The sequence below is a fragment of the Heptranchias perlo genome, chromosome 36 (assembly GCF_035084215.1).
Source record: "Heptranchias perlo isolate sHepPer1 chromosome 36, sHepPer1.hap1, whole genome shotgun sequence".
Lineage (NCBI taxonomy): Eukaryota > Metazoa > Chordata > Chondrichthyes > Hexanchiformes > Hexanchidae > Heptranchias > Heptranchias perlo.
Window position 1 is genome coordinate 9,836,701 of NC_090360.1, and position 12,543 is coordinate 9,849,243.

At 41.0% G+C, this 12,543-nt stretch overlaps 1 protein-coding gene across 6 annotated transcripts in view; it reads right to left on the reverse strand.

The window, feature by feature from the left end:
• rps24 (ribosomal protein S24) overlaps window positions 1-9,521 on the reverse strand; it is a 202,789-nt gene extending 193,268 nt beyond the window's left edge. The window contains exons 1-7 of one of the 6 annotated variants that reach the window (XM_067972523.1): window positions 9,414-9,521; window positions 7,333-7,398; window positions 5,539-5,748; window positions 5,348-5,458; window positions 4,277-4,296; window positions 878-911; window positions 542-609 (exon numbers count right to left, since the gene is read on the reverse strand). In XM_067972523.1, the coding sequence (XP_067828624.1) occupies window positions 4,291-4,296; window positions 5,348-5,458; window positions 5,539-5,748; window positions 7,333-7,398; window positions 9,414-9,416 (396 nt within the window). In that variant the 5' untranslated portion in view covers window positions 9,417-9,521 and the 3' untranslated portion in view covers window positions 542-609; window positions 878-911; window positions 4,277-4,290. Of the gene's footprint in view, window positions 1-541; window positions 610-877; window positions 912-4,276; window positions 4,297-5,347; window positions 5,459-5,538; window positions 5,749-7,332; window positions 7,399-9,294; window positions 9,365-9,413 lie in introns of those variants that run through there. The other 5 variants (XM_067972518.1, XM_067972520.1, XM_067972519.1 and 2 more) reach the window with 5 other exon arrangements.
• Window positions 9,522-12,543: the final 3,022 nt, after the last annotated feature.

The following is a 12,543-nucleotide window of genomic DNA, read 5'->3' on the forward strand; positions in this document are numbered from 1 at the left end:
TCTGCTTTTGGTCAGTCAGTGGAGAAAAAAAGTTGATTGCGAATCATGGGATTAAGCATAGGATGAAATATCAGCCGTTGGGCGATACATGAGCCGGTTTGAAATAGGGACGTGGAGATGATCAGCTGAGAGGCTCCAACTGGCTGCCCTTTTCCAACTACTAATGTAGTTCACAAATTAGCAAAACATTTTTGGTACATTAGATTGTGCACTCAACTCTTGGACTTCGGTTAAAACTCAGCCCAGACTGATGGGATGAAAGGGCCTCGTCCATTGGCTGCAAAGGCCCTATGGAAAAATTTAATCTATGCTGGTAGTTTAATTTTTCCCCATTATTAATACCACTTTATAATGAATTTGACCCCTCCCCCAAGTGTGTTGCCATTTGTTAGAATGCACAACACAGCCGATTTGCATTCTCTGAAGTAATGTCAAGTCAAAGATTTGTTTTGTAAGATCTTGAGTCAGCTTGCTTTCTGTACATTAACAGCTCGAATCCAAGCATGGAGAATCTGCACCATATAACCAAAAGATAACAACATTTCATTTTTTATAGAATTTATTTGAGAACGTAGACAAATAATTAGGTGGTGATCTTTTGTTGTTCGCCTGTTAGCAAAAAGAAAGGACAAATTGTTAAAGTCTGCACCTTTACATCATCCATCTGGCATTGCTGTTAAGGGCTACATGTTTACAAACCATCTGCACCATTTTCAAAACTTCAAATTATTACGCAATTTAAAGAAATATAGCTAAATAATTACAAGGTTAACAGGCAGCTACACTTCCATTACAGAGTAATAATTTTTCTTACAAATCAGTGTCATTCCACCTAAAATGCAATCAAGGATCAATAAGTTCATTCTTAAAAACTCACATTTCAAGGAATCGTCACGTCTTTCCCCATGTTACTGTGGCAAACAAAATAAAGTTAAAAAAAAATTAGTCAAGGCCATTTACAAGAGCAATAATATTTCAAGATCTTTTATAGCATGGTGTCAAAGCATTACAGCATCTATCCACAAACCAAGAGTTTTCTCAAATTGCTGCAGGGAGGTGATGTGACAGGCTAAATACTGCCCTATTTAGGGGTTGAGGAGGAGAGGAAGTCAGAGGAGATACAGTGCCCAGAAAGCTTTGTATACCTCTGAGCTACTGATTAAAACAACGCTGAGGGGCCACGGAGTACCTGCTCACTCTTGGGTTCAAGAATCTAGGAGAATCTTTTTTTAAGAACTTAAAATATCCTCAACGATTGAGTAATGTACTATTCCCTCCCCCTCCCCCCCATTTTATGCACAATATCCGAGTTGCACATAACAGTTTTCATTTCGTACTCGTGTTGGGTACCAGGCACTACAAAAATCTCAAGATGTGACTCTCTCCAGAACAGGATGGGCAGGAGCCAGGGAGTACCTAGTCAATTACTTCCGCACCCCTCCGCACAAAAGAAATTAACTCGAAGGAGAGGAATGAAAATGGAAGAGTGACAGGCATCAATCTAAATTACAACCATAACAGGGAGCTCCAATGTATTATGCCACATAACAAAAATGTGAAACAATTACGTTTAAAATCATGTGCTTGACGAATTCTGGATTTGAAAATTTTGCAGTTAACTTAACAGTGTAGGCATGAGCTTTGTGAGAGAAAAAGCAACAGTGACAGATAAGGCATCCTCAATGATCAAGACGATGATACATTTCAAGAGAGAAATAAAACCTGTTGCACTCTGCAGGAGATTCTCCATACTTAATTTAAATGAACACCAAGTTTAGAAATATAACTGAATTATTGTTGGCATCTAAAGAACACCATAATGGCTATATATGTATACAAGAAAGGTAAGGATTTAAAGCCTTGAATGTGATTTCATACCAAGCATAATTCAACATGCACTGCATATAAACCATGCACTTTTAATAAATCTCAAATGCTGTACCTAAACTTGTACAAATTACACTGTGTTTTACAATGAACTGAAGTCAAATGTCAAGCTCAATTTTACCACAGGGTCCAACATTTAATCATAATTGAGGACAGGCCCCTTCCTTTTGGATGCCTAATATGAATGTTGAGGTGACTGATAATCTAATCTCTGCTAACCTGTTACATAAATACTAAGCCTCTTTTCCTGCTCATTTTCCCCCTATCCTATATTGCATTATAAGAGTTCATGTTTTTTCTAGTGAAATACACTTTTACTGAAAGCAACAGTTATGTATACCTCACTACAAAACTGCAGGTATTTTGTGTACTTTATGCTCAATTGAAGCTCAAATTAAGCTTCAGTAAACAGCTCAAAAGGTGAGCTTCAACCATTTAAAGTTGCCAAGTTTGAGAGAACCACTTCACAATGACCAGCAGATGGAGCCTGTGTTCATTTTTACCAATAATGAAAAAGTCTACAGTACTTAAAACTAGGTGGCAACATACCGTATACTATGCATAACCACATGCCTCTTGCATTCTATTTGCTATATGAGCAGAAATAGCCATTTATTCCCTCAAGCCTGTTCCACCATTCAATTAGATCATAGCTGATCTGTATCTTAACTGCATCCACCCTCCATGATTCTGGAACCCTTAATACCCTTGCCTTAACAAAAATCTTATCTATCTCAGTTTTGAAATTTTCAATTGACCCCTAACCTTAACAGCTTTATGGGGGAAAAGGGTTTTCCAGATTTCCGCTACCCTCTTCATGAAGAAGTGCTTTCTGACATCACCCCTGAACAGCCTAGTTCGAATTTTCAGGTTCTGCCCCCTTGGCTGGACTCCCACCAGACGAAATAGTTTCTCTCTATCTGCCCTATCAAATCCTTTAATCATCTTAAACACCTCAATTAGATCACCCCTTAAGCTTCTATACTCAAGGGAATACAAGCCTAGTTTATGCAACATGTCCTCATAACTTAACCATTTTAGCCCCAATATCATTCTGGTGAATCTGCACTGCACCCCCTCCAAAGCCAACATATACTTCCTGAGGTGCGGTGCCCAGAACTGACGGCACTACTCCAGATGGAGTCGAACCAGAGCTCTGTACAGCTGTAACATAATTTCCACCCCTCTTGAGATAAAGGTCAACATTTCATTAGCCTTTTAAATTATTTTTTGTACCTGTCCACTAGCTTTTAGCGATTTCTGTACTGGGACCCCTAAATCTCTGCTCATCCACAGTTCCTAGCTTCTAGCCATTTAGAAAATACTCTGATCTAAGGTACAAAGTGGATGACCTCACACTTTTCCACATGCAACTCAATCTTCTATAGTTTTGCCCACTCAATCAAATCTATCAATGTCCCTTTTTAATCTTTCTATAGATTAGCTATCAATGTATTCTCCACTGTAATAACCTTAACAATGCCCTAATAGCATGTCATTCCAACTGGACATTTGAACATTTTTAAATAAGCAATTTTATATCCACCTTCAACTAGAAGACTGCAAAGGAGCTGCACCAGTAATTTCTCCCAGCAGTGTGAGGACAATAAACAGGTCAATAGTTGTTTTTTAAAAATTTTCCAGATACATACATCATATAAAAGTTTGCTTTATCTGATATAATCCAGAAAGCAACATGACTTTGCAGTTCCAAGTGAAGGATTCAAATCGATGAAATGTGAACTTACTTAATTTAAAATATATTTGCTTCAAACTCATAAGCACTACTTTAAAGCTGTATTTACACAGCATACAAGTTACACTGGAACAAACAGCCGTGAGGTCCATTACATTTATACTTTTAACACCTAAAAAGGTACAAGACTGCACCAGCTGGACTTGTAGATCTAAGACAGGTTGCAGCACTTCTAAGAATGGTTGCATCACCTTAAAACCAGTACGACACTCGCATGAAATTCAGTCAAAGGAGATGTTTTTGGACAATAAGGACACCTGTGTGCAGATTCATTTTCAATATTCCAAACAAGGTACCCATCGCTGTTTCTTCTGACATCACACTTGTTATTAAACCAAAGCGCAGGTTCTTTTAGACATTATTAACAGCTGTCAATCAGTAATTTTCCCTCACAAAATGACAATTATATTTAGTGTCTTGTCCACAGGCACGATAAAAATGATGCAACTACTGCACAGAAATTTCAACTTGGCATACTGTGACTCGATCACAAAGCTGCACCAAATCTATGTGAAACACAGCCATCATGCAAAGCACTAAGCAGGGCAATATTAAGCAACACATCTAAATATACAGGGCAAATCTAAGTGACGTGCAGTTTGTATCACCACACTCATGCTTAGACTCCAATACCTGCCACTGATGCTTCATTTCTGATGGACATATTCCACAAGAGCAACAAGAAAGGCAAAACAATGTTATTGACTGAGATAAAAGAACAAATGAGACAAGCAACTCTGAAAACTTAGCTATTGGTAACCAGCAAAGAACACTGGAAGATTATATATCAAACGAAGGGAAAGAATGACCTTTTAACCATTTTATCGCACAAAGTCACAACAGTTTACTGCTAAATTCTAGTTTCGCTGAAAAAAAAACTAGACTTACATACTCTAAACCAGGGGTGTCCAATCTTTTGGAGCTGGTGCCAGGTACAGGCATCAAAACCAGCCAATGGATAGCATGTAACAGTAATGTGAGCCCCATGTAGAAAAACAATACCGTGGGAGTGGGGTGGGATGTGAGGGAATAAAAAAGGACGAGCCCTCCATGCACACAAGAATGAGCTCCCCCCACCACCCACAAAGCCTAAAAACCTGGAAGCTTCAGCTCTTCAAAATTCATGGACTCTAAAGACTGGTAAAGCCTGCCCTCAATTTGGTCAAAAATTAACCGTGAGCAGCCTTTTCCAGAAATTCAAAGCTGAAGTTGCGTTGGCGCATGGCACCACCAGGAGCTTTGCAGGCTGGATCAAAGAGGCTTGCGGGACACGTTTAGACACCCCTGTGCTAAGCTGCATTAGTAAGCACCTGCAGTGTGAAAAGACTACTTTGATAGGTATTGAGAAGCTCATTATTTTCAAACAAGCCACTTTGGGAATGTGAGTCAGTGGGACAAATGGCACTTACATCAAATGCCACGCCAGATCAATCAACTATAAATGTGCATATTTATATTTGTGATTCTATGTAGCTGCCAGAAAAGCCAAACTTATTAGTAAACTCAACATGAAAGCACCGACACACAAAATGATTAATTACCTTCTGTGGTCCAGAAGAGAAAAGATAGCAAACATTGAGAACAAAGAAAAAACAAAACTGAAAAGCGAAGCTCTCAAATGGAAATAGTTAAAACAAAAACGGAATTTATGGAACAAAATTCAAAGCACGATTCTATTTTCTTTGCTGAAGACTGCTTTCATACCTTCTTGCCAGCACCAACGTTAGCTTTAGCTGTACCCCGAACTTTCTTCATTCTGTTCTTGCGTTCCTTTCGCTGTTTCCTGGATACCTTCTTCCTCTCCAACAGACCGTGCTAAAACACAATGGGCACAGATCAGTAAAGTATACGAAGGCAAATACCTGTAAAACTCAGATGGGAATCTGCATTCTCACCCTCGCCAGCCTGTGTTTAGGTTCATTCTTCTTAGCGTAATCCAAGGAATCATAGACCATGGCAAATCCTGTTGTTTTGCCACCACCAAACTGCGTCCTGAAGCCAAAAACGAACACGACATCAGGCGTTGTTTTGTACATTTTTGCCAACTTTTCCCTAATTTCTGTTTTGGGGACTGTGGCTTTGCCAGGGTGGAGGACATCGACAACCTATATTAAAATAGAATTTTTTTGAGTGAGTACAATATTGAAATTCATTCATATAAATTTCAATATAATCAAATTCTTACAATGACCAAGAGGCACCTGATGGTGTACCAAGAGGCATTGCCAATGTCAGGAAGCACACATCTCAATCCCCAGTGAGCTACCAATATTAGAAGATGCATTAGGGAATGAACTCAACAAGAGGAAAAGATATTAAGGCAATAGCAACCCAGAATGCTCTGGCACATCTTACCAACCTGGCACATGGTTGGTGGCATTGTTTTGCAGGCTTCGGGGGGAGACGGCAAAAATCAAGTGAAACACCATAAAGATCACACACATGTAGATATAAGTCAGTGATTTGTTTCACGTTTCCACTACTCTGTTTGAAGAAGGTAGAAAAGCACCACCTATGTGAATCAGGTAACATTGTGACCGAGTGAGACTTGCTACTTAAATGACCGTTTTCTCACCGTTGCCTTGCACAAAAGGGTATCATGAATTTCAGGAGTCCTGGCTGAATTCAAACACTGATGTGAATGGACTGTTCCATCCCAATGCATTACATCCTCTCCTTTATACTATGGAGAATGACTTTTTATTGAAACAAAACAGCAAAAGGACCACAATTCAACATTATTGTTTTTCTACCACAAAATTCAGTGCAACCTTTTTCTCTTGCCAACCGAAATTTCAAATCACAATCAATGACGATCCAGAGTGAGCAAGCAGTTGTTTCACCTTTAAAGCGTAAAAGCTCAGAATATATCAACTTTGAGAAGTGGAATGAGTAAAAAAAAAACGCATCAACGTTAAAGCTGCACAAACAGGTCTGACCATCGCAGTCAATCAGTGATGGACACTTCAACACAAGTCTTAGTAGCAATCACATGGGACTGGCTTCAAAATTTCAAATTGTTCCATCACATCAATTTCAGCAGCTAACCTATATTAGTTCCACAACACTGATGCAAATCTGTAAACAGATACACTATTTAAGGAATTTACAAGCTAGTTACCAATTATTTCTGGAGGGAAGAACTCTGAAGACCCAATGCAGAATAGCAAAGCTAATGAAGGATTAGAATGATCCTCAGGCTTGCACAGGTACAATTTTCCTTTTCATTTGCAAACTTAGCAGTCATTTTTTTTTCCCAATGGAGAAACTCAAGTGAAAGTGCACCACCATGTTTGACAAGAATAGGAAACATGGTAAAGCAGGAAGTATTGATGAGGTAACACTAAATCTTGGTTCTTCAAATACTGAAGATTGTAGGAAAAAGGGAAGAGTAAGGAATGGAAGGAGTTCCACTAGGCCTTGGAAAAGAATGTGAAAGTAGGGACAGTATGATGAGTCTCAATTTCAATTAGTTCACAGGAAAGCAGAAGAATGTGTCGGGCCATAAGCTTGCAGTTTTGGAGAAACAAGACAAGGAAGTTAAGACAAACACCGACAACAGTGGTATTGATGCAAGTAGTGTGCGAGAGGGAGAAAGAAAATTGATCACTTCTCAGGTGAGCGTTTCTTTGTGTCCTTATGGAAATACAACATAACTGACAAAGGGAAAGTAAGATATTTCTACTCACCATTTGCTTGCGTTGGAGCAAGCGGTTTGTCATAAACTTTCTGGTTCTGACAGTCACGGTGTCGTTCTACAATTTAGAAACAGCAAACATTTTAGGACATGTTGAGCACACGAGTTACTTCTGAACAATAAACTGGAGTATGATTCTCTGCTAGCAGCAAGGTTACGTGTCAGCCTTGGCTCAGCAGTAGTACTCTGACCTTAGTCAGAAGGATGTGGGTTCAAGTCCCACTCCAAAAACTTGAGCACACGATCTAGGCTGATACTCCAGTACAGTACTGAAGAATAACTGCACTGTTGGAGGTGCCGTCTTTTGGATGCAACGTTAAGCAGAGGCCCCGTCTGCCCCCTCAGGTGGGCATAAAAGATCCCATGGCACTATTTTGAAGGAGGAGTTCTCCCCGGTGCCTGGACCAATATTTATCCCGCAACCAACACCCAAGATTATCTGGTCATTATCACGTTGCTGTTTGTGGGATCTTACTGTGCACAAATTGGCTGCCACATTTCCTACATTACAACAGCTACGACACTTCAAAAAGTAGTCAATTGCCTGGAAAGCATTGTGACGCCCTGAGGTCATGAAAGGCGCTATCTAAATGCAAGTTTTTATTTTACTTAGGGACTATTCAAGACAAATACTGGGGCAACAAAGGCTAGTCAACTTTCATCTGTCTGCAACACTGGAGATATGCTTCGACCACGAACCTCTATCACTAACACTGTTCTGACAGTTACACTGACTATTGGACATCAAGTCAAAGAGTTAGAGCTTTTCCCAACTGAACAGACACATACCCATCCTTTTCAACTCCTGTCTTGAACTGCGTACCCTTTCCCCCAACTTCATGCCTCTTCTAGGATGCTTGCTCAGTCTGAACCTGACTGCATAATTACTGTGCCCTGTTTGATGCTTAGCTTAGGGTCAAACCCCATATCCTAACCATCACAAAGACCACCTCTGCAATATTGTCCACCTCCATCTCTACCTCACTCCCACTGATAAAACCCTTTTCATGCTTGTGTCACCTCAAGGCTCGATTTCTTCGACATTCCCCTCCTAAGCTCCAACCTAGACTCCCAGCTCATCCAAAATTCCAGCATCTACAACCTGCCCCCTGCTCTACTTCTGCTACCTCCTCTGGCCCATGTGGCAGTCTGAAACCATGACATGGAGCCTTCAGCCACTTTGGCCTTAATCTCTTCACCTGATATTTCTCTCCCATTTAAGAGTCTCTTCAAAGCATATTGCAACCAGACTGTCTCTCAACTCTTAATACTACTGCTCAGCATCCATGCATTAAAGATGTTATAAAAATGCAAGTTGGCATTGTTGTTAAAGGAGGAGATAGCCAAAAACATCTGTAAAGGCAGTATTTTTCTATTGGGAAACAAGTTAAAATAAGTACTACATCTAGATTTGAGTTACACTCCACTTGGACTCTCAGCTTTATTGTGGTCGACAGCCTCTGGAGTTACACTCCCGTTTTACCTCCCCAAATCATTTTAACATGAAAGTGGCAGTATGACTGCACTCCTAATATAATTGCATCTCACTCCAAATGAGGGAGTGTAAGTTCATTAGCTCACATAGTAACAGCTCCACCTTCAAATAGCGACTTGAAGTCACACACTGCACAACAAATTCAGACCGACTTCACATTTTCATTGCTGACATCCTCAGTCTCAGGAACACAGACCAACCCCCCCACCCCCACCGAGGGGCCAGAGAGACCGAGCCACACACCTGCACCAGGACCCGGTCTTCACACAGAAAAAAAAGTCACTTAAAAATATCTAAACCGAACCGTTGAATCGGGCAACTACAAGTTCAAAGAGTGCATTTGTTCAAGGAGAACGCCGGCCACTCGGCGGCCTGAAGAGCGAACAGGCCCGCGGCCGAGCGCGAAAGCCTCCGCTCGCGACTTTTTATCATATTCGGTGAATAAATAAGACACGGTACCAAAAAATACATCGGCCAACGCACTCAGCCCGCACTCGGCCACCCATCAACCCCCGGCCCGAGGGCGGATGGCCGCGGATGGCGGTGATTTTGATCGGATTCACCGAGCCGTTTCTCACCATCTTTGCTGCCGCCTCGGTCCTGGGCTCGGAAAAGGAAAAAGGACCCCACGCCTGCCAATCATATGCGCTCCGCGGGGAGGGCCACGCAGCTGCCTGATTGGAAACCTTTACTTGCCTCACACACTTTTAACACTAATTTAAAATAAAAGATATTTGCAGGAAGTATATTGCAGGGGGCACAGTCTAAAAATTAGAGCCAGACCTTTCAGGAGCGAGATTAGAAAACATTTCTACACACAAAGGGTGGTAGAAGTTTGGAACTCTCTTCCGCAAACGGCAATTGATACTAGCTCAATTGCTAAATTTAATTCTGAGATAGATAGCTTTTTGGCAACCAAAGGTATTAAGGGATATGGGCCAAAGGCAGGTATATGGAGCGAGATCACAGATCAGCCATGATCTTATCAAATGGCGGAGCAGGCATGAGGGGCTGAATGGCCTACTCCTGTTCCTATGTTCCTAAGTACGTCCATTTTTTTTTCTTAGGATGCTGACTGTGTGTTTTCCCCATTTTAGGATCATAGAATCATACAGCACAGAAGGAGGCCATTCAGCCCATCATGTCTATGCCAGTTCTTTAAAAGAACTATCCAATTAGTCCCACACCCTTGCTCTTTCCTCATAGCCCTGCAAATTATTCCTTTTCAACTATATACCCAATCCCCTTTTGAAAGTTACGACTGAATCTGTTTCCACCACCCTTTCAGGCTGTGCATTTCCATATCATAACAATAATTCTCCTCACCTCCTCTCTGCGATCCCTCGATGACTGGATCCTAGTGCGTAAAAAAAAAATCTGAGTTGTGCAGCATATCGGAACACTAATGTGCTGTGCTATGGACAAATGGGACATTTGGTTTGTGATTTCTTCCTCCCCCCTATTTCTATGAGGTAGGGTTGCCACTCGTCCTGATTTCATCTGTTTGGGCCTTGAGTCCCATGTCCTGATTGAACGTTATAGGGACACTCATTTGTCCAGACTTTCAGTTTCAGTTGCAGTTTTTTGGACAAACTAGATAGATTTACCAGCATAGAATGTGGTGGTTTTGACACGTCTTACAAGATTGATGGTGGCACATGAAAACTACCTAGTCACATACATTCCTAGAGGCACTGTTGGGGAATAACATTAATTAATTTATCATTTGTCAGTGTCATCTGCTCTTCCACCGGTGCTAGTGCATTCTGCAACGAATTTCTGGTGGCAACAGAATGTTGTAGAACAACTGTGTTTGGATTTAGTTCTTTACGGTACCTCCTACATTTTCAGAAATGAGGATCACATATAGAATAATACTCTCACGAACTCTTTTTTTGCTAAGTTGCGTATTTAAAGAAAGACTTCCATTTATATTGCGCCTATCACAACCTCAGGACGTCCCAAAGCCCTTTGCGGCCAATGAAGTGATTTTGAAGTCTAGTCACTGTTGTAATGAGGGAAACACAGCAGCCTATTTGCGCACAGCAAGGTCCTACAAACAGCAATGTGATGACTAGGTGATCTGTTTTAGTGATGTTGGCTGAGGGATAAATATTGCCCAGGACACTGGGGAGAACTCCCCTGCTCACCTTTGAACAGTGCTGAGAGTGTGGTAGCACTCTCACCTCTGAGTCAGGAGGTTGTGGATTCAAGTCCTACTCCAGGGACTTGAATACAAAATGTAAGCTGACACTCCAACGCAGTTCTGAGGGAGTGCTGCAGTGCCAGAGGTGCCATCTTTCAGATGCGATGTTAAACCGAGGCCCTGTCTGCCCTCTCAGGTGGATGTAAAAGATCCCATGGCACTATTTCAAAGAAGAGCAGGGAGTTCTCCCCAGTAGCTTGGCCAATATTTATCCCCCAATCAACACCGTAAAAAACAGATTATCTGGTCATTATCACATTGCTGTTTGTGGGACCTTGCTATATGAAAATTAGCTGCTATGTTTTCTACATCACAACTGTGACTACACTTCAAAAAGTACTTTACTGATTGCTTTGCACTTTGGGACATCCTAAGGTTATAAAAATCGCTATATAAATGTAAGTCTTTCTTTCTTTAACTCAGGAGTCAGGTCCCTTCAGAAGGCTGTTTCACATGGTGCATGGGCTTTGCAATGGATGAAAAATAACTACAGTTCAGCGTGAACTCTGGTTCAAAAATTGCTTAGGCAGACTACTGGATCTCTTAGAAGACTCAATACTATGAAAAAACACAATCTGCCACTCAGTCTCTCCTAACATTAAACAGCCACAAACTTCAGAATAGCAGTTCTCTTCTAGCTGGGAAACCGAACAAAGTGGCTCTCCAGTTGGTTGTCAAGTCTGAGAAAAGTTGTAATTTCAATTAACAAGAAAAATATATTTTTTAATAAAGGTAATACTTTACACTGTAAGAGCTGCATTACAAATTTGGAGGGTCTGTTAGAGCTGCAACCATCAGTCACATCATCACACCAGCATCCAGTAACAAACTCTTTGAACATGATGCAACTCTTAGTCTAGCGATGGAAATACATTTTAGGTAAACACTCCTGCCATTTCCGAGTGGTTACAGCTGCATAAAGAACACGTATGTAATTTGACTTGGCAAAGGTTTCTAAATATCCAGATTTGGAAACAGGACTACTATTTGTTCACCCACCCTATTACTTGACAGATACCATTGTAATACTTTGGGAGCAAATAAAGAAAATATATTATGTTATGTGCAGATAGTCTTCATTGCTCTTTTTCCAAATACCGAAAAGAGACAACTCCACAAATCATGTGATAAATCAATAAATAAGGATGTCAAACAACCAGGAAGTGACAGGAGTGAAATTAATTACGACAAAGACTGATGCTGAATGTAAACAGTTGGTTATTTAACGACTAACAAACATTTAAACCAAAATGAGCATCACTGCAAAACGAATGAGAGTTGGCAGATCTGCTAAACAACGAAGCATTGCCTGGCACAATTTCAACCAATTTCAATTCTTGGAGTTTCCTGCAGTCTGGCAGCACCCGCCCTCGCGGTGACGTGTCCCCACCCTCGGCAGGATTGGTGGATTCAGCTGTCAATCATGATGCTCCCTGACAGTTGGCGGAAACGCATGCCGGGATTTGTAGTTCCCGCCTCCGTTTTTCACCATTCAGTTTCGG